The following is a 25,392-nucleotide window of genomic DNA, read 5'->3' as shown; positions in this document are numbered from 1 at the left end:
GAAAAGAAAAAAAAAATGCACAAAAACAAAGTAAGCAACAACAACAAAAAATCTTTTATTTAAATTAGTTCCTTTAGCATGCTTACTTCCTCTAGGTGTTGTTTACACCTAAAAGATTAAAGCCATTCTGTGTTCGAAAGCCACAAATCAATACAAGAAAAGTTGTGATTAAACATGCTTTATTAATACCTTGCTGCTCACTACCTGATTATCCACCTATAAGTAGTTTTTATGATATACCAGGCATGGTATAGGCACCAAAGATAGAACAGGCTAATTTGGAAGACCAACGATGTCACACATTTAGATTTCTAAACCAAATCACATCTGCTTATCAGTTTATTCCTAAATCTACTAGATTAGTAGCCTTATCCAATTAGTGAAAATGTCAGAAACTAAGCAAACAGAACACGATTCGTGCAATCTATAATATTATCTCAAAGTCCTTAAATGTTTCCACCCACTGTCAGTATGTAAGAGTGTTATCTACAGAGCCCAAAATATAGAAATAATTGTAGTATTGTGTTTTTTTTAAGTAATTATTTTCTGTTTGCACAGGCAGGCCAGGAATTCTCTTGCTAAAATTGATTAGTACAATTTGATGGAATTTTATTTCTCTCAGAATAACTGGAGCCCAGAAAGAAAGAAATAGACAGATAACCAAAAGGCAGTTCAGACATGGTTATCAGATACTAGACACTATGGAGGTTTATCACAAGAGTGATTATGAGAGTGTGATCATGGGTGGTGACCAGTGTGGGTGGTCCTGAGACTCCTCTGGCAAGGGTACTGCCTAAGAAGTGCCTGCATGGCCTACCTAGAAAGTAAAATGTGCAAGTCATAGAATTACACATAGGCACCTTGAGGAAAAGATCTGGAAATCAGAAGTGCAGCATCAGCACAGAGAAGGCCATTCTGGAGAAACAGTTTCTCAAGTAGGAAAACAGCAAGTGTGAGTCAGATGGGCTGCAGGCAAGTAAAAGCACTGAGTAAGGGAGGGGCTGGCAGGAAGGGGGGAAAACGTAAACTTCCTGTCAAAAATGTATACTTCCCAACCATTCATTTGAGGGAGGGAGGTGGGAAGACATATCTCTTCAGAGTTTTGACTGTACCACATGAGCTCTAATTAAGCTGGGTATTTGCACCAATTTATTTCTTATCTTCTCTGCCCATATTTTACTGTCATCTACCTCAAATAAAGAAATAAAAATCAGTCCAACAAAACAGGATGTAACTGAAAGAAGCTAGAAGCTAGAGCAGCCATGGAAACTCCTACACCCTACCTTGATAGCTAGGAAGTTCAGCCCACTTTCACTAGCCAGAGCCTTGGCTATCATTGTTTTGGAGCATCCGGGTGGCCCATACAAGAGCACTCCTTTAGGTGGCTGAATACCCATTCTGTGGAAAGACTTAGGATGCTTCAAGGGCCATTCCACAGCCTGTTTCAATTTCAGCTTGATATTTTCCAGTCCTCCAATATCTGACCAGGATACCTACAAAATAAAATATTTTTTTCCTAATTGTAATTTGTCTTTGAAGGACAAATGAAGGTTAAGTACATATGTATGTTCGTTGCATTAGGTTAGTATATGCTTAGTAAGTACAGCATGGCCTCCTTATGATACTCACCTCAAGTAAGTTAACAGTACTCCTACTCAATGTAAAAACAGCACAACAGAACACTGCATTTATTTACTGGGAATTTTGCATGAGTGCTGTAGTTATATCATTTATCCCCTCCCTCTCCACCCTCTAGGCCTTGCTAACACACTCAATACCTCTCAGATTCAGTGCCTCTTATTTACTTATCATCACACACATACACAAAATTTTTAAAATGACTTATTGTGTTCATCTGCTGTGACTCATATACATACATGTGTTTCAGGCTGATCATTTGGGATTAGATACCCTATCAAGGGGACCATCTTGGAGTAGACTGATTCTCTCTCTCTCAGCAGCTATTAATTGCTTGTAGCTCATCATCAAGGGGGTAGATTCTGTTGAGATTTCCCCCTTCCAAATGGGCACATCAATTGGTAATGTCACTGTTCAGATCTTGTTTAGGCATCTATATTTTTGAGATTTCATGGAGCAATCCCCTGCCACATATACAAGAGATCTTGTGTAGATGGCCCACTGGCTTTCTGCCCTCTCTTCCAACATCTTCCTAAGCCTTGGGTGACATTCGTGTTTACAGCTGGGTACCGCATTATGAGTTGTTATTATCTGTATTTTGACAAGTTGTGGATTTCGGTAATGCTGTCTCCTGCAAAATAAAGCTTCCTTGATGTGGGTATATATTTAGATTTTATGTTGGTTTAGGGAAATGGCATTTGTAGGCTCTCTTCTAGGGTTCAAGGCCTCACCAGTCATTGGTCAGAGGCTACATTTACAATACCAGGTCTAAATTTCCTCCTAATCAGAAGGTCTTAAATAGAATCAGATGGCTGTTAGTTATCCCTAGGATATGTGCATCTTTCTGAATATCTTGTCATAAAATAACAGTTTTTAGTCTAAGTTTTCATAGGATGGAAAACTAAGAAAAACAAAATGTCACCAGTAAAATAATTAACAGAATAAGATCCTTAAAAAATTCAAAATTATGAGAAGTAAATTAGTAGTACATAATAGTTAGATATTATAATAATACTAGAGAAAAATGAATTTCTATTTCTGTTATATACTTACTGCTTCCTATATAAATATTGATTCATGATAGAACTTACTGCTAAGCCTTTTAGGTAACTTTTAAAGTCTGTTTCATTTGTCAAAAAAAGAAAAAAAAAAGTTTGAGTCAGTACTAGAATCTATATGCTGAGGTGAAAGAATTGTCCAAAGCCACACAGACTAATAAATGACAGTATGGGATTCACATCTCATAAATGTCACAGCTGACAGCGATGTGCCCCATTTACAGAAGCAAACACAAGGGTACAGCAGCTGAGTCACAAGCTCCAAGTCTTAGCAAGAGTGCAAAGGGATAAGGTGCAGGACTGCACTCTTCACCCCACTGCTGTTTCTGTAACTATGCTGCATGCCTTCTCCATATCCAGAAAGGAGAAAGGAAATATGTAGTGAAATTCTAGTAGAATCATTATATCCAGGGTAAACACTAAAATGAAACAGTTGTTTCTTACTGTATCTCGGGTGGACAGCACACCTGGAGTGTCTTGCACTATTGAATATTGCAAACAGTGCACAATAAGGACTAAAGAAGTTCCAGGGGCAGGATGTTCTTCCTTCACAAAGCATAGGGGTTTTGATATGAGGAACTTGTTTTACCCCAAAACAACTTTTGTGTAACAGTAACTATGCTTCTGCACGGCTATTCGCAGTTCAGATCACCCAGACTGCTGCCACTGAGCCTGAATACATCTTGGAGTGACCCTTTCTTCCATCAATCCACTCAATTCAGAATACTGACAGAAATGTCCCTTTCACTATATGAAATATCAACACTTTTTATACTTTTAAAAAAACTAACAAAATTATTTTAAGTATAGCTTTGTAAATTCTTGAGATCTTTGCGTTTAAACCTGCTTCTTTTCTCTACTAAGAAATATTTCTGAAATAAAGTTGAGGTTTTTTGCAGGGGAATGGGAGGGAGGTCCCACCATAAAGCCTAGCTATTCTGGAACTGCTGTATAGACAAGGCTAGGGCAGAGCCCACAGACGTCAGCCTTCCTCTGCCTCTGCTGCTAGTGTGCTGTAAAGACATGTATCACCTTATATGGACAAAGGATTCTTTACAAATGCAGTTCAGGACACAGGCTATGAACTACGTAATGTACGAAGAAAACACAAGAGTAAGACAAATACCAAGTTCGAAAAACTAGGAATGGTACATACATACATATGTACATTCGTATGTATACTTCCAATAGAAAGGGCACTGAATACATTAAAAAAACAAAACAGAAAGACATTTCAGGAGCTTCCAGGAAGAAAAAATTAATTCCAGGTGGAAGATGATTTGAAAGCCAACTTCCAAATGAGAGGTAAGATGTGAGAACAAAAGGGGGGGGGGGGGTCACAGAGCAGAGGACCTTAGAGGCTAAATAAAGCACATCAATATACTTTAAACATAGTAAGTTTTGAAAGCTTTTAATCTAGATGTTGTCTGATCTATGCTTAAGAAAAAAAATTCTACAAGATTTATTGATGAAGCAACAAAGTAAAGGGGGTAGGGGTGATAAAACAAAACAAACAACAAACCAGTTTGAACCTGACTAAATGTACAAAAATTTAGGGTATCTTGATATATAAAACCAGCTTTCCATTTTCTCATTTTTAGTGACAACAAAAATGAGTAAATTCACCTGAAGTATCATTAAGTTTAATGAGATTGGTGATCTGACTCGTATCCTTCTTACAGGATGCCACCACTCAGCTGATGTGCATGCCAGATTTAAACAAAACAAAACCATGTTTCCCTTGCATGGGAAGTATTTGTTGAGGTCAGTATCTAATAAAGGCAAAGACATAGCTGAGTCTGGTTCTATCTGTGCCTTATGGTTTCTGAGCCTATAGTCACTACTAGGTATTTTAATAGTAGGTGGTGCTGAAATACAGATTTGCATAACCACTGTAGACCTAGAGACATGAAATAGAAATTTAGTAAGCAGTGTTGGCATGTAGTCCCATAAAAGCAATCCCTAACAAATTCATTTTATCACGAGGCTGGTCTTGTATGAGCAAGTCAAGTCCCAGTCCACAGAAGGCACTTCTGTTGTCTCCCTGTAGATGCCTATAGGTGCACATATTTGAATGCTTAGTCACTAGGGAGAGGTACTATTTGAGAAGGATTAGATGGTGTGGCCTTGCTGGAGGAAATACATCATGGACAGTGGGTTGAAGTTTCAAAACACCATGCCAGGTCCAGTCTCTCTGCCTCCTGTGTAAGGACCAGGATGTAGCTCTCAGCTATGTTCCAGTACCTACCTGAGTGCAGCCATGCACACTCATGTTTTCTTTTGCTGACTTCTGATATTAATAATTACTAAACCTAAAATTAGCCTTGATATTGCAGCCCGTGAGTCTAGAATCTTAACCCATGGACAATGACTGGCAGAATACCTACTGTTTACCAGAGAAGGCAACAGTGACTAGAATGAACTGGTGTGACTCTGACAGAAGTACACCCTGAGAAGCATTCCTACGTGTACATTCCAACTTTTTTGATTTGTTCTTTGTAGTAATTTGTATTCTGAAAGCATTCAAACATAGACAAAAGATGGTCAAATAAACGTAAGATTTATACTCCAAACAACTAGCCAGCTTTAGTATTCCCCACATCTACTTTAGAGAGAGCACTGTCTTTCTATAACAATATGCATATTGGCATAACCAATTTTTGAATTTTCTGATTTTTTCTTAACAGTAAGCTGAAGAGATGTCACTTTGTAACAACATATTTCCCATAAAAATATTCTGAGAATTTTTTAAATGATAGTAAAGAATGAGCTATGGATCACAAAGTACAGAGAATTCGCAAAGCTAATCCAGTTAACCTGACAGTAAGGCACCAAACGGTGGTCTCATCAGAGTTTTCAGTTTAGTGCTTTCCACTGCAATACATGTGTATGTGCACGCCTCTCCTCACACGTACACACTCATACAAAGGATAACCTAGGAAGTGTGAACACTGAACTAGCAGCACTGCAGCATGTCATAAATGTGGACATCAGAGATGCAACTTCTGTAAGTTGTAAGAATGAAAATGACAGTGTACTCTGAAATCCTGGGAGCCATTCACTTTTGACTCTGTTGTTTATAATGGATAAGCTTTAAAAACTTCAATTCTATTCTCACAGATGGATAGAAAGAATTTGTTTCCTCCTGTCTATAAACTGCCTCACAATACAACCTGATAGTCTTAAGTAAAATTTTGTATCCTCAGGATGTTTGGTTTTCAGACTTTAACAATCAGTCACTCCAACCTAGTGCTCCCTACCAATCCTTAGTAACTGCCCTTTTATGGCCAAATACAAGCTGCAGCAAATCCTGGAGCTAGGATCAGCATGCAGATGAGGGGTCTGGTTCTGGGTAGATGCTATGCCGAAAGGCAAACTGCGTCCTTCAAGTGAACTGTTAAAGAAAATCCCATTTATCACCTGATGCCTATGCATAATTGGGTATGCGTATGTTTAAGTCACATTATCATGGGAAAGGATACTCACAGTGAACAGATTTATTCTATAACTCTAACCTATCAATAAAAATATAAAACTACCCTCCCCCTAATTATTACAACTAAGATGCCTTTATATTCTTCCTATCTTGTATTATGCTGAAACTTACAACTTAAGAGAAATGAAGTCAATTTTGAGGAATTATCTTTTACATGTCCTAGAAGCCAAAGGAAGACAGTATCTTCAGAAATCTATCTATACTTTGCAAACGTTGAAAGGTAACCTGAAATACAGTCTCGCTCTAAAGAAATAAAACACATGTTTTAACTCTAGTAATAACCACCTTAAATTTTTTTGGCAATTGTGAAATATGAGAAAGCATATAGTTGAAAACTGCATGTATAAGACTTATTTAATGATACCAGAATGTTAAAAATATAGTAATGTTCACTTTCTTGCCTGACTATAAAGATAGCTGGCATAAGAACAGAATATTAGAAATTATGAAAGGATGTAAGAATTATATGTATTTCTGTCTTAAAAGTAGTCATTGCCTGCACTGGGGTTTTGTACACATTCATAATTTTTCTTTTTTCTTTTTAAAGTTTCATGCCTTTTAAACATACTATTTTCTATGACTAAGAATGATGAAAAATGAGTTTAAATCTGAAACACTACTCACTGAGACTTTGCATCATTTATTCTATCTCCTTAAATTTCTTCCTAGTTTATAAGATAAAAACAATAAATACTTCAAATTCATTATGAGGCTTGAGGATAGTATATATCAAATTAATTACATTTGCTGGAATATGGGATTTACTAAGTGTCCCTATATTTAGATGTCTGGAAGATGGTCACTATTATGTTTTGAAAGATCAGTGGCAAAAAAGCAAAGAAGTCAATGTATTTGTAATTTCACTGAGTAATAGTTATCATAATTATTCTTCATTTTAGGGCTTTTTTTTTTTTGGTGTTGTAATCACTACAATCCTTAAACTAAAGGCAAACCAGTTGTCTTGATTTTAGCACTTGAAAATAAAAACAACAACAGAAACCTGATTAGCCCTTTCTATGTGCTAAGAAAATAATTTAAGAAATAAGAATAATCTTAATATTAGCTTTTACCATTTATTTTTGCAAGATAAAGTCCTAAGACACATAAGGAACCTGTGGGAAAAGATGGGTGTATAAGAAGGATTAACGCCACCATGAAATCATAAAGAGCTGGAACTGGCTGATTTACCACTTTAACTTTAGACAGTATTAGTTTTCAAGACTGTATCTTTCAATCAACACTAAGCTAAAATTTCTAGGACTGTCTTAGTAAGTTACCGTCTACCTTACCTAGCAGAGAGCTCTTACAAACCTCACTAGATGCTCTATGACTGGCCCTTTCTTCTTCTGCCTCTGTCTTTTAAATTTTTTCTTAATGCAAATACAGTTAAAAGTAAAGAAACAGCTTCTGTCAAACAAGCAGATAAGAGAAAATTACACACACACACACACACACACACACACACAAATGTGTTATCTTTTGAGATGTCTAGACAAGCACTCCAACAGAACATTCTAATTATACATCCATACAAGCCCAAGAACTCAATAATCAGATTAAAAACATAAAGTTAAAGCAGTGCAAACAAACAAACATTAAAAAACAAAACAAAATAAAACCTTTAAAGCCAAGTTCCAAAGGGGAAACAGAAACTAACAAAGGGGCTTCAGATCCTGGGGTGTTTGCTGAGAGGATGGTGTCAGCTCCATAGGGTCTGCTGATCTTTAATGAGGAGCCAAGTTCTATGCTGTCAGAAACAAAAACCCTTAAAGGTGGTATTTTACAGAATATATTGTGACAAAAAGTACTTCACACTTTGAGACAGGCAGTGGCTTAGCAACTGTTCCAAAGTTCTTACTGGGCCAACAATAACTTTGCAACATTAAAATACATATACTTATCCAAAATAAAAAAGGCAAACCCCAGATGCTTCTTTAATAGAGATCAGAAATGTGCTTAGATAGCAATGAAAAAGGTAAAAAAAAAAAAAAAAAAAAAAAGAGCATCACACACCCACAGGCAGTTTTCTGTGCCATAAAGATGGTGATCTAATAAGGCTTCCCTAAAAGAAGCCTGAGCTTTAGTTCCACTGTGGTGCCAGAAGGCTCTGTGGATACCTCTCCTGCTCAATAAAACACACACACAGAGCACTACTCCTAAGTATACATACAAGTGTAATATATGCTGCCACTGTACTTCAACATTTGTATAAACGTAAGAGATAAATATTAGGTTTAACCTAATATTTAGTTTTCCACTTATACTGTGAAGGGAAAGCTATTTAATTTTAGCACAGTAATCAGGATTGCAAGCAATAGTAACAACCTTTCCACTAGCTTGTACTGTTTCTTATTTCTCCTAAAATGTAAGGTATAAAAAGCAGGATGAAGGTGTTAAACTCTAAAATATTTCATAAGATTGAAATTGCATTGTTATTTTTGGCAGTACGTATTTCCTGGTTAAAATTAATCTATTTCCCAAATGTGCTTTCCTGTTCTATTTTATTACTTAAAACCGTAAAAATGTACAAGACAAACTGCCAGGAAGACTAGGATCTTGGGAGCAATAGAAGACACTTCTCTGTCTAGACAACAAGAAGCAAAATCAAAACAAATAAAATGAAAATAAAAGTCTGCAAAGAATCAACATGAATTAACAGAGTTTCTACAGGTTCTATCATCTAATCCAAGAAAAACACATCTTACTTACCAACGTGTCATGAAAACCTTGGAGAAAGAGAGAGGGGGTGGGGGAGAGACAGAGACAGAGACACACAAACCCACAAGACAGAGACAAATGTTCATGGTATTTAAAACTCAGAAACTCAAAATTCCTTACAATTATCCTAAGGGTATATGAAGAATGGAACATAATTATAGTCAATTAAATTGTTTCACTCAAACTTTACAACAGGAAAGAGCTACTAATGAGTTCATCTGATGAAATCCAACTGACAAGTCACATCTAGAGGTAGGCTCATCTGAAAAGGTGCCAGAAGAAAACACAACAGTACACTTTGAATATCTAATTAGTGATGGTTTATACAAGTGGTACCTCCAAAACAGGATTTGAGCAATGTTTACTTAAGAAGTGACATTATTTTGATGGCCATCTCCCTGAAGTTAATGTGGGTTTATTTGAAGTACCAGAACTTGACAGTTAGCCTAGAGGCACTGATGTCCAGGTCTTACGACCACAGTCCTGCACCTTGAACAGCTCTCATGGACCAGGGCAGACATTTACGTCTGTCCCTGAAGTTTTACTCTAGCCTACCCCAGCACTGCGTCGGTCTTCAGGGCTCAAGCTCTAGGTTTATCATCACACCATCAAGCCTAAGCCCTGCAGACCCAGGTTGTAGGCCAGAACTCACAGAACAAGACATCAGGTCTTCCCATTTGCTGATCCAGGAACCAGACAAGACCAGACCATGTGAGGCTTAAGTAGCAAATCAGCACGCAGAACCTGGGACCCCCAAATGAGCTAACTGGTGAAGACATTTCTTTTTGTTTGTTTGTGTGTTTGTTTTTCAAGACAGAGTTTCTATTGTAGTCCTGGCTGTGCTGGACTCGCTTTATAGACCAGGCTGGCCTTGAACTCAGTGATCTGCCTGCCTCTGCCTCCCAAGTGCTGGGATTAAAGGTGTGAGCCACCATGCCTGGCTTATGAAGACATTTCTGGAAGCTAATCTATAAAAATCGTAAGAGACTGTCACTTCTTTATCTACACAGATAACAGCAAAACACCACAAAGATCACAAATAAGAAAATGATACCACCAAAGCGACAAATTAAATCACTTGTACTATACCTGAAAGAATTGAGTATCTAGGACCACAAGACAGGCAAAGTTGCTTATATATAAACACATGCACACTAAATAGAAATTTAACAACAATAATATCTGGAAAACTACAAATTGATGAACAAAACCCTCAAAATAGTCACCTTAAAAAGATCAGTAAATTACAAAGGGCCACAGATAAACAATTACATAAACTCAAGAAAGTAATACATAACTAAGGGAATTCAAGAGAGAAACATAAGAACCAAAGGGAAGTTCTAATCCTGAAGAACACAGTGACTATTAATCAAGGTACAATCTGTAGACCCAGAGACATTAGATACAGAGGAAGGGGCTAGGGTGGATGCATGGATTGTACTCAGAGGGAGAAACACAACAGACTGTGTGGGTGGACTGGGGTCAAGAGGAAAGGGAACAGGAGGCCTAGGTGGGGAGGAGAAAGAGAGATATGGTAGAGGGAGAGAGTGTGGGCAAAGAGCTAGAAATGAGCAGCACTTGGAGGATTATATAGAAACCTAGCGCAGTGGGACCTTCCTAAAATATAAGAAGGTGATCCTAATGAAGTCTCCTAATAATGGGGGGTGTGAAGTCTAACCTTGGCTATCTCTTGTTACCAAACAAGGCTTCTAGTAGGGAGACTGGGTTGCACTCAGTTGAGTTGTTGGCTAAGGAAGTCACATGAAAATCCCCAAACCATCAAGATTGTTGCTAAAGACAATGTTGTCAGTTAAATACAAACTGACAGGAGGGCACCATTGCTGAATACAACATCCAGACAGCTCACTGAACATGGAGAAGTCCAGCTAGTGCCTACATGGAGGCTTCACTCATATTATTGCAGTCTCTTTGGTTTGGAAAGGTTACCAAAAGAGAAATGTAAACACCAATCCACCCACAAAACCTTTAAACTACAATCTGTCCTGCCTGCAAAATAATGTTAGGGCAGTGGTGTCACAGAACTTGTGTAAAGAGCCAACCAATGTCTGATGTAAGGCCCACACCCCAAGGGTGGAACCCATACAAACACTTGCTTAGGTGACCAAGAACCAGAGATTAGCTTTCCAGAGACCTAGGGTTAAAAAAAAAAAGTATCAATAAAATGACTCCTAATGATATTCTGCTATATTCCTAAAATCAGTGCCTTATTCATCAGAGAAGCTTCCTCTGGCAAAATACAGGAACAGGTGGACAGCAGAACAGGAGATGTCTCTATCAAATCCCTGCCCCCAGGGAACGCTGTGGAAAAGAAAGAAAGAGTGTGAGCTAGAGGATGCCAGGAGAACAGGCCCTCTGAATCAACTGAGCAAAGCTCATTTGAACTTGTATGAGACTGAAGCAGCAAGCACAAGGCTTTCTGCACCAGGTCCTCTGTGTATATATTACAGCTTTTTAAAAAAGTAATTTATTCAGATTACATCTCAATTGCTATTCCCTCACTTTTATCTTCCCATTCCCCCACTCCCTCCTTCTTTCACCCTATTCCCCTCCCCCAGACCTGTGACAGAGACCTGATAGGCTGTATTCATATGGTGGGGGAGGAGGTCCCTTTATATTACAGTTTTCGTAGCTTAGTATTTTTATGGAACTCCTGAGTGGAAGAAGGAGTGAACTTCTGATTTTTTTTGTTTGTGTTCCAAGACAGAGTTTCTCTGAGTAACAGTCCTAGCTGTCCTGGACTCGATTTGTAGACCAGGCTGGTCTCAAACTCAGCGATCTGTCTGCCTCTGGCTCCCTGAGTGCTGGGATTATAGGTGGGATTTCTTATTCTTGTACCACTCTTAGGACTCTTTTCCTTCTGTAGGACTGTCTTGTCCAACTTTGACATACCAGGTTTTGCTTTATCTTATTGTATTTTATTTGGTCATGTTTGGCTGTTATCTCCTAGAAGTCTGTTCTTTTGTAATGAAGAAAGGGGGAGGAGGGGAGGGGAGGGGAGAAAAGGGAAAGGGAGGCAGGGAGGAACTGAGAGGAGAAGGGGGGGAAACAACTAAAATAATATTATTGTATGAGACAAGAATCTATGTTCAGTAAAAAGAAAATAATTAAAGAAAAAAGAAATAAAAAAATTCTTAAAATTGAACTAGCCCACCAACCAAGCAGGTGAAAGAATCTGCACAGTGTATCTTTTGAAGTTACCTAGCATATGGGAACAGCAGTGAAATAAGCCTACAGGACTCATGGAATGCCACCAAGCAAATGAATGTAAGTGGCATAAAAAGTCCTAGAAGGGGCAAAGAAAGGGGCTGAGAGCTTAGTGCTTAGACTACAGCAGAAGACTTACTGGCAGATGGACATACAGAACGACAGAATGTCTAACAACTAAAATGTCAAGGGATGCTGAAGCAGCAAGAGAAAAGCAGACAGATCATCTTGCACACTGCATCCTCATCCCCAGTTAGGGTTTTTAGCAGAAACCTTGCAAGCTAGGAAGGCTGAGATTACTTTTCACTTTGTGGAACTGAGGATGGAAATAGGACCTCGGGCACAGCTGGTAAAAACAAAAACAAAAACACCCAAACAAACAAAAAACAAAAAAGCCTTTAGAAATGAAGGAAAATGAATGGCTTTACCAGACAAACAAAATAGCTCTATCTGGCTTATAGAAAATGGCAACTGGCAATTTTCAATTTGAAGAAAACAGATGCTAACAACAAAATATACACTCCCTATTATGATAACAGCATACTAAAATTCAGACAGTGTAATCCTGTTAACAATGGCGTTAACATCATTAACTCTACTACAAATCTAAAGGCTGAAAGGATTAGTAGTAACACAGTAACTTGTAAAGACAAATGATACATAACTGACTGATGTTAATGTGATGAGTGTTTCTAAAGGTGCAAAGGTACAGTTCATGTGCAGCTGCAGCCATCTATTTAAAATACACTTCAAACTATTAGAAATCACAGGTAAGCCTAATCAAAAAAGAAATCTATAGCAGACACAGAAATGATGAGGAAAGAACCAAGACAGACAGACAATCAAGACAGACAGACACACACCCACCCACCCACACACACAGGCCTCACCAGCACAAAGGAGGACAACAAAAGAACAAAGGGACCATAAAATAGAAAATACCTTAGGTCTAGACAGATGTTTTAAGTTGATAAAGATGAGATATGACATAAACTGATTTACATTCAGAATTTTAGACTCACCAAGCTAGGAAAGATGTTTTCTTCAAGGCTGCCAAATACAAACAGCCAAAATACTATGAATGTAACATGTATATAATTCCTGATTGTTTCATGGTTCTTCTTGCTGTAGACAGTTTATTTTATATATATATATATATATATATATATATATATGTGTGTGTGTGTGTGTGTGTGTGATAATATAAATGTATATATAAAAATATTAGTTTAAAAATTGTATAAAAAAAGAAAAAACATAAAACAACAATAACAAAAAAAGAAAATACCATAGCAGTAAGAAGCTCATGTGTAACAACAGCTATTATTAATACTCATCCAGATCACGATTTCCTTGAAATCAGGCACAGCTGGATCATGAGGGACATTACAAAACTCACACATAACTGGTACTTTCTATTCCCATGAAACTGTGTGTAATGAACTCTGAAGAAACATTAAATATCTTTAGTTGATAATGATCAAATTTGTTTGTCCTAAAATTAAACCCACTAATATTTTCCAAGAAACTAAACTTACTATAAGAAGTTAAAATACAACCCAACTTAGCAATTTCAACTTTACTCTTGGTCATCTACTTGAGTAGGGGGGAAATCTTATATTCATAGAGTACCAGTTCATACAGCTTTAATCAAAGTAGTAAAAAACTGGAGGCAAAGGAGATACCATCAATAATATATTTATTAGAATACTGCTACAGTTTGGATATTATCAGTGAGCCAAGTTGAATGGGTAAGCTCCCAGTTCAGTAAGACACTTTCTCAACACTAAAGTGGAGACCAACTGAGGAAGGTATCAACAGTGACCTCCACATAGATCTGCACTCACGCACACACACCACACACACCTTCTCCACCTGTCTCTGAATCCTTAACAGGCAGAAGGAGCAGCAGTTCACGGCCATGCTCACTACACAGTGAGCTCAACTAGCCTGGACTCACTGAGGTTCTCTCTCAGAAAAGCAAACAGTAAAACATTCTATAATATTTCTTGTATAAGATATATTACCTGGGCATTTTTATGTAGTTACATAAAGCTGACTTAACATAACCACTCAAATAAAAAAGAACAAATTGATACATATAATTATTTGGGCCAGTGGTTCTCAACCTTCCTAATGCTGCTATACCCTTTACTACAGTTCTTCATGTTGTGGTGACTTCCAGCCATAAAAGTATTTCACTGCTACTTCATAACTGTCATTTTGCTACTATTATGAATTTTAAAGTAAATACCTGAAATACCTCCCCTGCAAAGAGGTCACAGTTCACAAATTGTGAACCACTGATTTAGATGAATTTCCAGGGAATTATGCTAAGTGAATATGCTAATTCTAGAAAGTTGTATGCAGTATGATTTCATTTATATTACCTTCTTAAAATAAGAAAAGTTTAGAAATGGGATGAGGACAAATGAAATGAGGACTGAGTTAGGTATGATTATGAAAACACAGTGTGAGAACTCTTGAGGTGATAATTTGAGTGTAGTGATAAACCCCATAGACCTAAACACAAGAGTTACTCAAAGTCCAAATAGGAGTAAGTCACAGCAGCAGTTTTGGGCAGTGTGTGTCTGTGTTCCCCATCCGGTTTTGCAAGATGCTGCCACAAGGAAAACCAGGTAAAGGATGTAAAACAAAAGGCCTCTTTGAGTTACTTGAGAACTTCAGTCGTAACTGTCTCAAAAGAACACTTTACTTAAAATGTGTATTTTAAAAGGGTTAGCCTAGTAAGCCAGCTAGTCTGAGTTTCCTTAAGAACATTATTCAAATAGTAAGCTGGCACTTACATTTGGGACATCAATTGCTACCTCTCTCATAGCACTAGGCCTGACGTCATTCATCCCCTGTAAGAAATCATTCAGGGTAATCTTCACCATGCCAGCCACCTTGCTATCAGGGAGGTTAGGCTGCTTCCTCAGGACTCTTCGCAAGGCATACAGACCTAAAAGAGAAAAATAAAACAAAACTGATCACTTATTCCATAGATATGACTAGGTAACTATAGTACTCCAAGCTCTGTGGGTATTACAGCATTTACAGTATTTTGTACTTAAGGTATATATGGATGAAGGGAGAGGCTAATGGTGAAGGGGACAGAAACACATGGAAAATTAAAGCAAACCCAAGCGCTTAAGGTAGGCAGTGGAAACATGACAAACTGAAATTACATACAAGAAGACAGGTACTTTGCAAACATAAAACAATATACAAGTAACATTTACAAAGAAAATAGAAGTTTATCAACCTAATGTTTAAGGTGTCCTTAAAATAAGTACAATAAACCAGACGTAGTGGTGCACGCCTTTAGTCCCAGGACATGCAGAGGCAGAGGCAGGTGGATCTCTGTGAGTTGGAGACCAGCCTGGTCTACAAAGCGAGTCCGGAGAGCCAGAAAAACCCTGTATTGAAACACAAATACTAAAACAGAACAAAAGTATAATACTAACATGACTTTTACTACTGCTCTTTTTCTGAATGCACAAAAACCAAGCTGCAAGATTAGAGAGAATGAGAGAAGATTGGAAAGGAGATATATAGTTGGTTCTTGGAAACAGTATTTTGAAACACAAGAGAAGAGATGACTTGAGAGTCAGGCACACACAAGGTCTGAGAGAGACTAAAGATGGCAGAATGAAGGCAGAAGGCTCCTTCAGGAAAGTTGGTGGCTTAAAAACAAGAACTGTTTTCTTCTTAAAAGAGAGAAGTAACAGGAAGAGTAGTATCACAATAATAATCCACTAAAAAAACATGCTCAAGGACATAAACTTTAGAGATGTTAAAGAGCTTAAAAGATGGCTCTGAAGCCAGGCATGGTGGATACACCTTTAATCCCAGCACTCCGAGGGGAGAGGCAGCTGGATCTCTTTTTGGGAGTTCTAAGACAACCTGGTCTACAAAGAGAGTTCTAGGACAGACAGGATAGTTATACAGAGAAACGCTGTCTGGAGGGGCGGTGGGGGGAGAAAGACGGCTCTAACCAGAATCATCAGATAATGCTAAGTTCTTTGTTTTTGATATTTTCTTACAGTTCAAATACCGACAAAACCGAATATGCAACTACCTCTTTCAAATGCCAGGTATGAAGCTTCAAGTATATGGAGCTGTAGCGGAAGCTGGAGTGCAGATTCTTATCTGTAGGCAGCAGCTCCATATAGGTCATATAATTGAATGTGTGTTAACAAAATAATCTGGCAATAGTTAACACTTCTAAACATGCAGCAGTTAGTTGAAAATCCAATGCATAACAAATCTGTACAGTTTCTATGTGCTGCATACTCCAACAATATTGTAGCCTCAGTTCTGAGCACAGAATGGAAGCACTTTATATACTGCGTAAGTCTGCTCCCCAGCAGCCATGTAAAAAAGGTATGCCATGGCATGCCCCTGTAATCCCAGCAATGGACCAGAAAAATCTCAATGGCTTGCTGGCTAGCCAGTCTGAGGAATCAGCAAGCTCCATGCTAGCTGTGAGATTGTCTCAAAAAATATGATGGAAAGAAACAACTAATGTCTACCCGTGGCCTCCACATAGACAGATGCATACACACAAATATACAGACACATACACAACAATAACAGTATACGAACATTTACAAAAATAAATTTTCTGCTATCTAAAAACTGTATTTTTATGCTTATCTTTAAAATGTTTTACTGTCTTCTAAAATGCTGAAAGATAATTCACATCTCACACTTATTCCTTAAAGCTCGAAAGACTACTGCAAGAAGATGAAATTATAGGCCAATCACTCTCATGAATATAGGGAATAAAAGGTTATGCAACTAGTTACTTAGAAAGGCAGCCTAAGCCCAGGATGACACACACTGACACTGTCAGGATAAGACGGTTAGTCTACGCTGTAAGCAGCTTGTCCATCTGAGATAAAATATTTCAAAAAGCTGTGCTATGCTTACAAAGGCAAGCTTCAAAACAGAAATCTGTTAAAGGACTGAAGACTGGATCCCTGCTTGAGCATCATAGGAATTACAGATCAGCACAGTAATCCAGACTCTCAGTTACCACTTAATTGGTGACTGAAAAAACCAAAGTTGTCTACTGATAGATCATCTGGTTCTTGGACCACAGGAAATTTATGTTGGTATAAAGCCTATCGCTCTCTATGAACCGAAAAGCAGCACAGAAAGAAGACATAAAAGGACCTTTGCTTATACCGCAATACACTGAAGAGTGTGTGTGTTACTATTTACCTGGTAGACTACACAGGTCCCACCTCCCTAACCCAGTACTCCTCCAACCTGGAAATTATGTTAACTGTTAGAAAATAAAAGAATACATATTTTTCCATCAGAAGTAAATTATTTTAGCATTCTTATATATCTCATTTAAACTTATTTTCTTGTTTTTCCTTCGCTTCTCATATTTACACGGGACAGACAAAAGGAGAAATCAAGGGGCTGAAGAGATGACTCAGCATTTAAGAGCAAGCTACAAAGGACTTGAATTCTGCTGCCAGCACCTCCATCAAGTGGTGCACAACTACCAATAACCCCAGCTCCAAAAGACCCATGTGCATAGATAAACACATATACATAAACTTAAATATAAATTTAAAAAGGGATAAAAATAAAAGAATCTTCAAAGTTAATAAATTATACAAATATAAATTAGTGACTTAAGCACAAAAGGTGCCTGCCATTCAAAAATTAAACCTCTAAATAACGGAATTTCTCATTTAAAAACAATTTTATTCCTTTACCAGTACTAATTAAACCTTTTTGAAAGTACAATATGAAAATGTAAGATGGATGACAAAGTAGAATCAACAGAATGCCACAGCAGAGGCAAAGAAAGCCCAGCATATGAAAACAAGCCATACAGAGACCTGGGGATACATCTAAGATTACAGATGCCTGAAAATCCTTCAGGAAAAATGGACTGATTTCAATAAAATATCTGCTCAATCAACATTTCAACAGCAAACTTTCCATAGTTGAAAGTACTCTGAAATACTGTACAGAAAAGCTTCAAAAGTAAGTACAGAGGCTGCAAAGAAGCTTAGTGGGGTAAAGCCACTGGTGTGAAAGCATTAGGATCCAAGTCTGGATCCCAAACCCCATGCACACTTGGATTCAGTAGTGCATGTTTGAAATCTCAGCATTTACAGCAGCATGAGAGGCAGAAAAAGGAGATCACCTGAAGTCATCCTCTGACCTCTACACATACATTATGGTACGTGTGTATTCATATATGTCCTTATGATGCTCTTAAGCAGGAAATGGATGAGCTAACAGCCCTTACACACACATTCTCAAATTTTGCTATGTAAGGTTCCTCCAACACAGGCATCAGACTACTCTGTAAAAAAGCTGTACCTTTCTGAGTTCCACAGCACTGTCACCAGTACTGACATCTGCACATCTGGTTGTGTGTACATGCACACATACACTGAGGAAAGAAGGTGTTCTACTAAAAGTGGTGAACTTGAGAAGATAGAAATAATGATTTTCCTTCTTCATAGTTCTCTAAATTACATAAATTTCGATTTTATGCCCAAACAAAACTATTTCTGTTAAGCAACATACATTATCAGTCTGTAAATAAACTGATAAACAGACTCGTCACAGTCACTCTCACCTGCTTCATTACACAAGGCTTTCAAGTCTGCACCAACATATCCATGGGCATTATTTGCCAGCCTCAGAAGCTCAGCTTTAGTGAGTAAGTGCGGCACCTTCCGGAGTAGTTTCTGGAGAATATCGAGCCGGTCCTGGGCATTAGGCACCCCGATCTCAATCTCTTTATCGAATCGCCCAGGTCTTCTGAGTGCAGCATCTAGCGCGTGAGGGCGGTTAGTGGCCCCAAGGACTACTACTCGTCCTTCACTTCCTTCCTAACAAATAAAACAAAATAAATCACATGCTGATTTTACACTATGGAAAAGGATGAATAGAAGGGTCTAGAGCATTAAGAATTAATCCTTATACTTGTACTAACCAATTTATAAATTTTATCCATAATAAATTTTTATTAAACATTTACTAACTTTAGTCGGGTGGAGTTGGCACATGCCTTTCATCCAAGCACTAGAGGCAGAGGCAGGCGGATAGATCTTTGAGTCTGAAACCAGCCTGATCTACAGAGCAAATTCCAGGACAGCTAGGATTACACAGAGAAACCCTGTCTGAAAAACCAAAAAGAAAAACAAAATTATTAACTTTAGTACAGTTTTTTCAAAGTTTAGCCTAAATGCTTTCTGAGAAAGCTCTTCAGCAGTTAAGTAGTTTTCCCTCTACTTAGAAGTAAACATTACAACCTAAGTAGTATTCACACAGAACCAGCCTTGACTAGGAAATTATCTAAGAATTCTTTCTCACACATCAACTGTTTTCTTAAAAAAATAAAATAAAAAATTTTAATTATACTTATTTACTGTGAGTTTATGACCACAAGTGTGTGTAAACACACCCACACAAGCCCTATCCTGTGGTGCGTGAAGAAGCCAGAGGACAAAACTTACAAGAATGGGTCCTCCACTTAAACCACGTAGGTGTTGGGGATAGAACTCAGGTTGACAGGCTTGGCGACTAGTCTTTAGCTGACCAGCCATCTTGCCAGTCATGGGTTTTTTATTGTGATGAAGTTTACAACTGCAGAAAATATAGAATCATAACCAATATCCCTGAATATACTAAGATTTTTGCTCTCTAAAAATGGGATTAAGAATAGCAAATTAGCCAGGCGGTGGTGACGCGCGCTTTTAATCCTGGCATTTGGGAGGCAGAAGCAGGTGGATTCCTGTGAGTTCGAGGCCAGCCTGGTCTACAATGTGACTCCAGGACAGCCAAGGCTGCCCTGTCTAGAAAAACCAAAAAAAGAAAAACAAATTATAAAGAACTAGGATCACCATGTTCAGCCACTTTCAGATACTAGCCCATGTTTTAGTCAGGAGTCAAGTGTAATTTCAGAGATAAGACAAATTATAGGGGTTCTTCATAAGAAAACTGTAACATCATCAATTATGCGTATACTAGCAGAAAATACATTAACTACTAGGAACTTATAAATTTAAAAGCACACATCCAAGCCCTTAAATGTTTTCAGATTAAAATATGAGTGCCACATGATCCTAGTCCTGTCAGAGAGGACACTGATCCTGACTTGCCCTTCTTGCTAAGGACTTTAGAACAAACTATAAAGAAGCTTTCTGTATCGTGGACATCAGAGTCAGAGATGAGGGCTGCTGAGAGAGATATTAAACCACTGACCAAAACTTCACATTATTTTCACAAATTTATTTCCTACCAATGGGAAATAAAAGTAAACACTTCTTTTGTTTTTTAATGTGCAGAAGGAGTGTGTGGACTCTATGCTTCCTAAAGTTTCTCTTGGTACTGACATATAAGAACTTTGGTCATTTTCAATCTAATCGAAGAAGTAATTTTTCAGATTAATAGTCTGATCAAAAGTCTAAGAGAATTTTCCTTCACTCCTGTTCTATATTAGTCCTTTTCACAATTAGCACAGGCTATTTTTTACTAATACACAAATATAATGCTGCCTGCAATAACACGTATCTACAGTCACAGTACTTAGGAGGCCAGAAGAGAATAATCGAGGTTTTAGGACAACTGAGTTATATAGCAAGACTCTATTGCAAGAAAAAAAAAGACCCATGAGTTACACAGAAGACTTATATCAAAGTGAGGGGAAAAAAAAAAAAAAGAACCATGAACTTATTAAAATTTAGTTTACAGAGACAAAATCTCACATAGCCAAGGCTGGTCTCATATTCACTATATAGCTGGTACTGAAATGATTCTCAGCCTCCTAAGGGACTACAAGCATATATACTACCATATCCAAGGAGACTCATGAGATTTCTTAATAAATATTCCTTATTGACAAGTACCTCGGGTTTTAATGATCATGTGTAACACACACACGAGCGTGCCATGGTAAATCACTTTACCTAATAGAAAACATACCAGGCTATGTGGGCCTCTCAGTTATTAAGCAGTTTGCTGAAACAAATTACTTTCTGAGTGTTAAGCTAGCTTTATGCTTGATGATATTCACTCATCCTGAGATACTCATAGACCCAGAAACACTTGGGAGGTTTTGCTATTCCATACTCTAAATGCCAGTGCTGTACTTACTGAGCCGATGCCATCCATCAATGTTAAAAGTGAAGCTACAACTCTCTTTTCCACTTCATTCTGAGCTCCTTCTCTTTTGGGGCAAAGCGCATCCAGCTCGTCAATAAAAATAATTGATGGGTGACTAAAACAAATCAAATAGGTAACATTTAATTTTAGTATAAAATTTTGATTAAAATACAACATATTAAATTTCAATTTTACTTATCAATAGTAAAAACAAAAACACTAAAATGCTAAAAAAAAAAAAATCTTAATTTTAGTGCAATGTTATCAACCTCACATTCTAGCCTATCTGCCTTCATAAAAGGCCTCAAAGATTTACAGAAGTAGTGACAAGATACTTCAAAAACATGGATAAACTGACAAGAACTACACAGCTCCAAATACCAGCCCCCCAGCAGAGGGAGGTAAACAACAGAAGAACCACCCCCAAGTCTCATCCCCACTCTCAAACAGATTGGTGAAAACACAGGCCACAGTCCTACACTCTCTCACAAGCCTCAAAGTCAGCTGTAATTTTTGGTGAGACAGCGATTCTTCTGGCAATGGCCAGCAATGGGAAATTCCATTGTATGTATGACAATAAGGGCAGACGCTAGGTAAGATCTTGAGAGAAAAGCTATTACTTGAAACTGACCAAAGGTGAGGCACAGCCACAAGAGGCAGTTGTGGAGAGCCTGCAGCCAAACACTGACAAACTCAAAATCTCCACTCTGTCAGTGAAGGACACAGAGTAAGGTAGTCCTACCCAGACTAGAATGCATAAACTTAAGAGTAGCTTTGTCATGTGACACTAAGCCCTGAGCCTAAGTAGACCAACTTATTGCACATAATAAAGCCTAGATAGCCTTTGGTCAGTATAATATAAACTGGGGAAAACTGAAGGCATCTCCCCTAAAATCAGGGACACCACAAGTGCACATACCCTTACCACTCCTTTTCAATACCCAGTCCTAGGCCTAGCAGTAAAACAAGAGAGATAAAGGGGCAGCTGGGGCTGTAACGGAGTGGTCGTCTGCTGGTACCCAGGAAGCCCTAGGATCAATCCTCAGTCTCGTCAAAAAGGAAAGGAACAGTGAAAAGGAGGAAGAAACGAGATGCTAACATAAAGAAAGAAGTTCCAAGTATCTCTACTCAAAAACGACACGATCCTATAATTAAGAACCCAGAAAACTAGACTGGCAAGCAGTTTCACCAAAGTAACTGAACATAAAATCAACATAAAGATTTACACAATAACAAACTGTCCTAGAGAGAAATGAGGACAAATTGTCCCATTCATATCCATTCACAGTAACTTAAACAAAGGAAAAACTGACCTAAGAACAAATCTAACCAAGCAGCGGGAAAGACCTCTACATGAAAACTTTACTACACTGACAAAAGACAAAGAAAGCAAAGGATGAAAGACCTCTCATGCTATGGGTTGACAGTTAATGCTATAAGAATGGTCACAAACGTTACTAAAAGTAACCTGTAGATTTAATGCACTTCCTATCAAATTCCAGTGACATTGTTCACAGAAGCAGGAGAAAAGTGTCAGAACTTATACAGAAGAACACAAGCCTCCATGACGACATAACCTAGAGCCATCCTAGCACCTCAGTAAGGAACTGTTTACACTGAGCTGCTCTATGGGCATGTCTCTAAAGGATCTGTCTTAGGCTAACTGATGGAAAGACACCATTCCCTATACGTTCTCAACTATGAGTGGAAAACTCAGGCCGAGCACAAGCAAGTGAACATGTGTGCTATGCACTCATTCCTCTCCGCGCTTGACTGTGGATGTGATGTGGTCAGCTGCTTCAAGTTCCTACTGCCTTGATACTCCCACCATGGACTGTGACCTACAATTCTGAGCTATGAAAATAAAACAAAACCTTGCCCCACGTAATTGCTTCCTATTAAGAGTATTTTTTCACAGCAAAATTAGGACAGACTCCTTTGGCACAGCCTTAGATCCCCATTTGGTACTGGGAATCAATCAATCAATCAATCAAATGAACTGGATCTGATACCCAGTACCTGCACTGGGGCTCGCCAAAGTCTGTAATTCTAGTTCCAAAGGGTCTGACACCCTCATCTGGCCTCCATAGGCAATGCACACATGGGGTGCATCTGCAGGCAAACCACCCACACACATAAAAGTAAACCCTGAAAAACAAACCAGCATGGAACTGATTTTAAAAAAAAATAGACACATGGAACAGAATAGAGAACACAGTAACAGCCACCTAATTTTTAACAAAGGCGTATAAAACAGTCACTAGAAAAAAAAAAAGCCTCTTCAATAAATGATGGTGAAAAAAATAAATATCCACATGTAGAATGAACATAGATCCATATTTTTCACACTACACCAAAACACATACAAAGGTGTCAAGATTTTTAATATGAAACTGGAACACTAAAAATGCTGGAGGAAATCATGGGCAAAACACTTTTAAGATACAGTAAAAGCAGCCAGGTGTGGTGGCGCACACCTTTAATCACAGCACTTGCATGCAGAGGCAGGTTGATCTCTGTGAGCTCAAGGTTAGTCTTGGTCTACAAAGAGAGTCTAGGACAGCCAGGGCTGTCACAGAGAGAAACCCTGCCTCACAAAAGACCTTAGAAGAAAAGACACAGTATAAGAAAATACTTTCTGAAAAAGACTCCAACAGTACAAGAAATAATCCCAAGAACAGACAAACTGAGTCTTTTCTCACAAGATGAATCTCTGCCCAGGCCAAGTTTCCTGCTAATACCTTAATTCTTCCACTTCATGTCACTTAGTCACTTCTTTATCAAACTTCCACAGCAGGGTTAGACACAAACAGATGACCTTCCCTTAAATCTCCCACCAGGCTCTAAGGCCATCACTATCTTTGCATAAAGTGCTACTTTTCACTTAAAAAGAGCCTCTATGTCTCCAAAGCATCAACTATTAACAATACCGTAGAGCAGCTTCAGCAAATATCTGACGTAACCTTGCTTCAGTCTCGCCATAGAATCTGTAATGAATAAGAAACATTTATGAACATTTCTTACTGTTTATAAAACTTTTTCTATAAAGGATAATCTGAATTTTCAAGCATTTCTAAAATACTTAAAATTATTTTCAAATTTTACTTGCAAATTTTGCACATATCAAAGTATAATTGCAAAATGACTGAAAGAATGAGGTCAGGCTAGGCTATGTAGGTAAGACCATACCTCAGAAAAAAAGGCAAATTTAAAATATTCCAAAATTGTTTAATTTATGAAATGCCTTGGCAGACTACAACACAACCATTTTAAGAAGCCATATCTGAGATATATAAGCTTAGTAATGTTAACATTACTTATTAAGTCATATACCTACTTGCTTATAATTTCAGGACCATTAATTACAGAAACATAAGCTCCAACTTCATTAGCAACAGCCTTAGCAATCATTGTCTTTCCGGTACCTGGAGGACCATAGAGTAACAACCCTCTAGGTGCTGGAATTCCTACAAGAAAAAAACAAACAAAAGAAAAACACAGTGCACTCTGTATGATTATTAACGTTCTTGTTAGGCTGCCATACAACTTCCACTGTAAGTTAGAAATGAGAATTTACCTTGTATTACAAAGAGAAGCCACACCTTTCTCCTACTTCCCCGAAAGTATCTATCCCAAATCCTGAGCCCCAGCTACGACTTTCTCTTTCTCTACAGATCACAAACTAAGGGAAGCATATACAGTTTTGTTTAGTTGGTTATTTTGTTTTGTTTCTTTAAAGAGGCCTTGTCTTGTCCCATCCTAGGTGGCACAGTTCAATAATCAGGACACATCATACTTTCGTCCAACTTACATTCTTGAAAAATACAAACATTACAAGCATATAAACCTACGGTTTACTTTTATACACAAAAAAATTCATAAGAAAGGAAAAAAGGGCAATACGTAACAAATAGAAGAAAGAGTGTGGACAGTAGCCACAGAGGAGTAGCTCTGAGATCCCTACTAGTTATTTCCTTAACCACTTGCTTCAAGGCAGACATACACAGAACTACATTTCCTAACAAGGGTTAACTGAACCACGACTATCTTTGGTTTACTTCTTTAGACATTAGAACTTATCTAGCATAACAAGATACTTTCTGAAGGTCC

General features: G+C 38.0%; 1 protein-coding gene across 3 annotated transcripts in view; it reads right to left on the bottom strand.

Moving 5' to 3' along the window:
- The window catches only part of Spata5 (spermatogenesis associated 5), a 161,181-nt gene that overhangs the window by 121,292 nt on the left and 14,497 nt on the right, over positions 1-25,392 (bottom strand). For all 3 annotated transcript variants that reach the window (XM_051157081.1, XM_051157082.1, XM_051157083.1), the window contains exons 6-11: positions 24,620-24,749; positions 24,213-24,269; positions 21,274-21,397; positions 18,752-19,007; positions 14,943-15,097; positions 1,284-1,493 (exon numbers count right to left, since the gene is read on the bottom strand). In XM_051157081.1, the coding sequence (XP_051013038.1) occupies positions 1,284-1,493; positions 14,943-15,097; positions 18,752-19,007; positions 21,274-21,397; positions 24,213-24,269; positions 24,620-24,749 (932 nt within the window). The remainder of the gene's footprint in view (positions 1-1,283; positions 1,494-14,942; positions 15,098-18,751; positions 19,008-21,273; positions 21,398-24,212; positions 24,270-24,619; positions 24,750-25,392) is intronic.

This window comes from Acomys russatus, chromosome 15 (assembly GCF_903995435.1).
Source record: "Acomys russatus chromosome 15, mAcoRus1.1, whole genome shotgun sequence".
In the NCBI taxonomy this organism is placed as follows: Eukaryota; Metazoa; Chordata; class Mammalia; order Rodentia; family Muridae; genus Acomys; species Acomys russatus.
The sequence above is the reverse complement of the archived record's forward strand: the minus strand, read 5'-3'. Positions and strand labels throughout refer to the sequence as shown.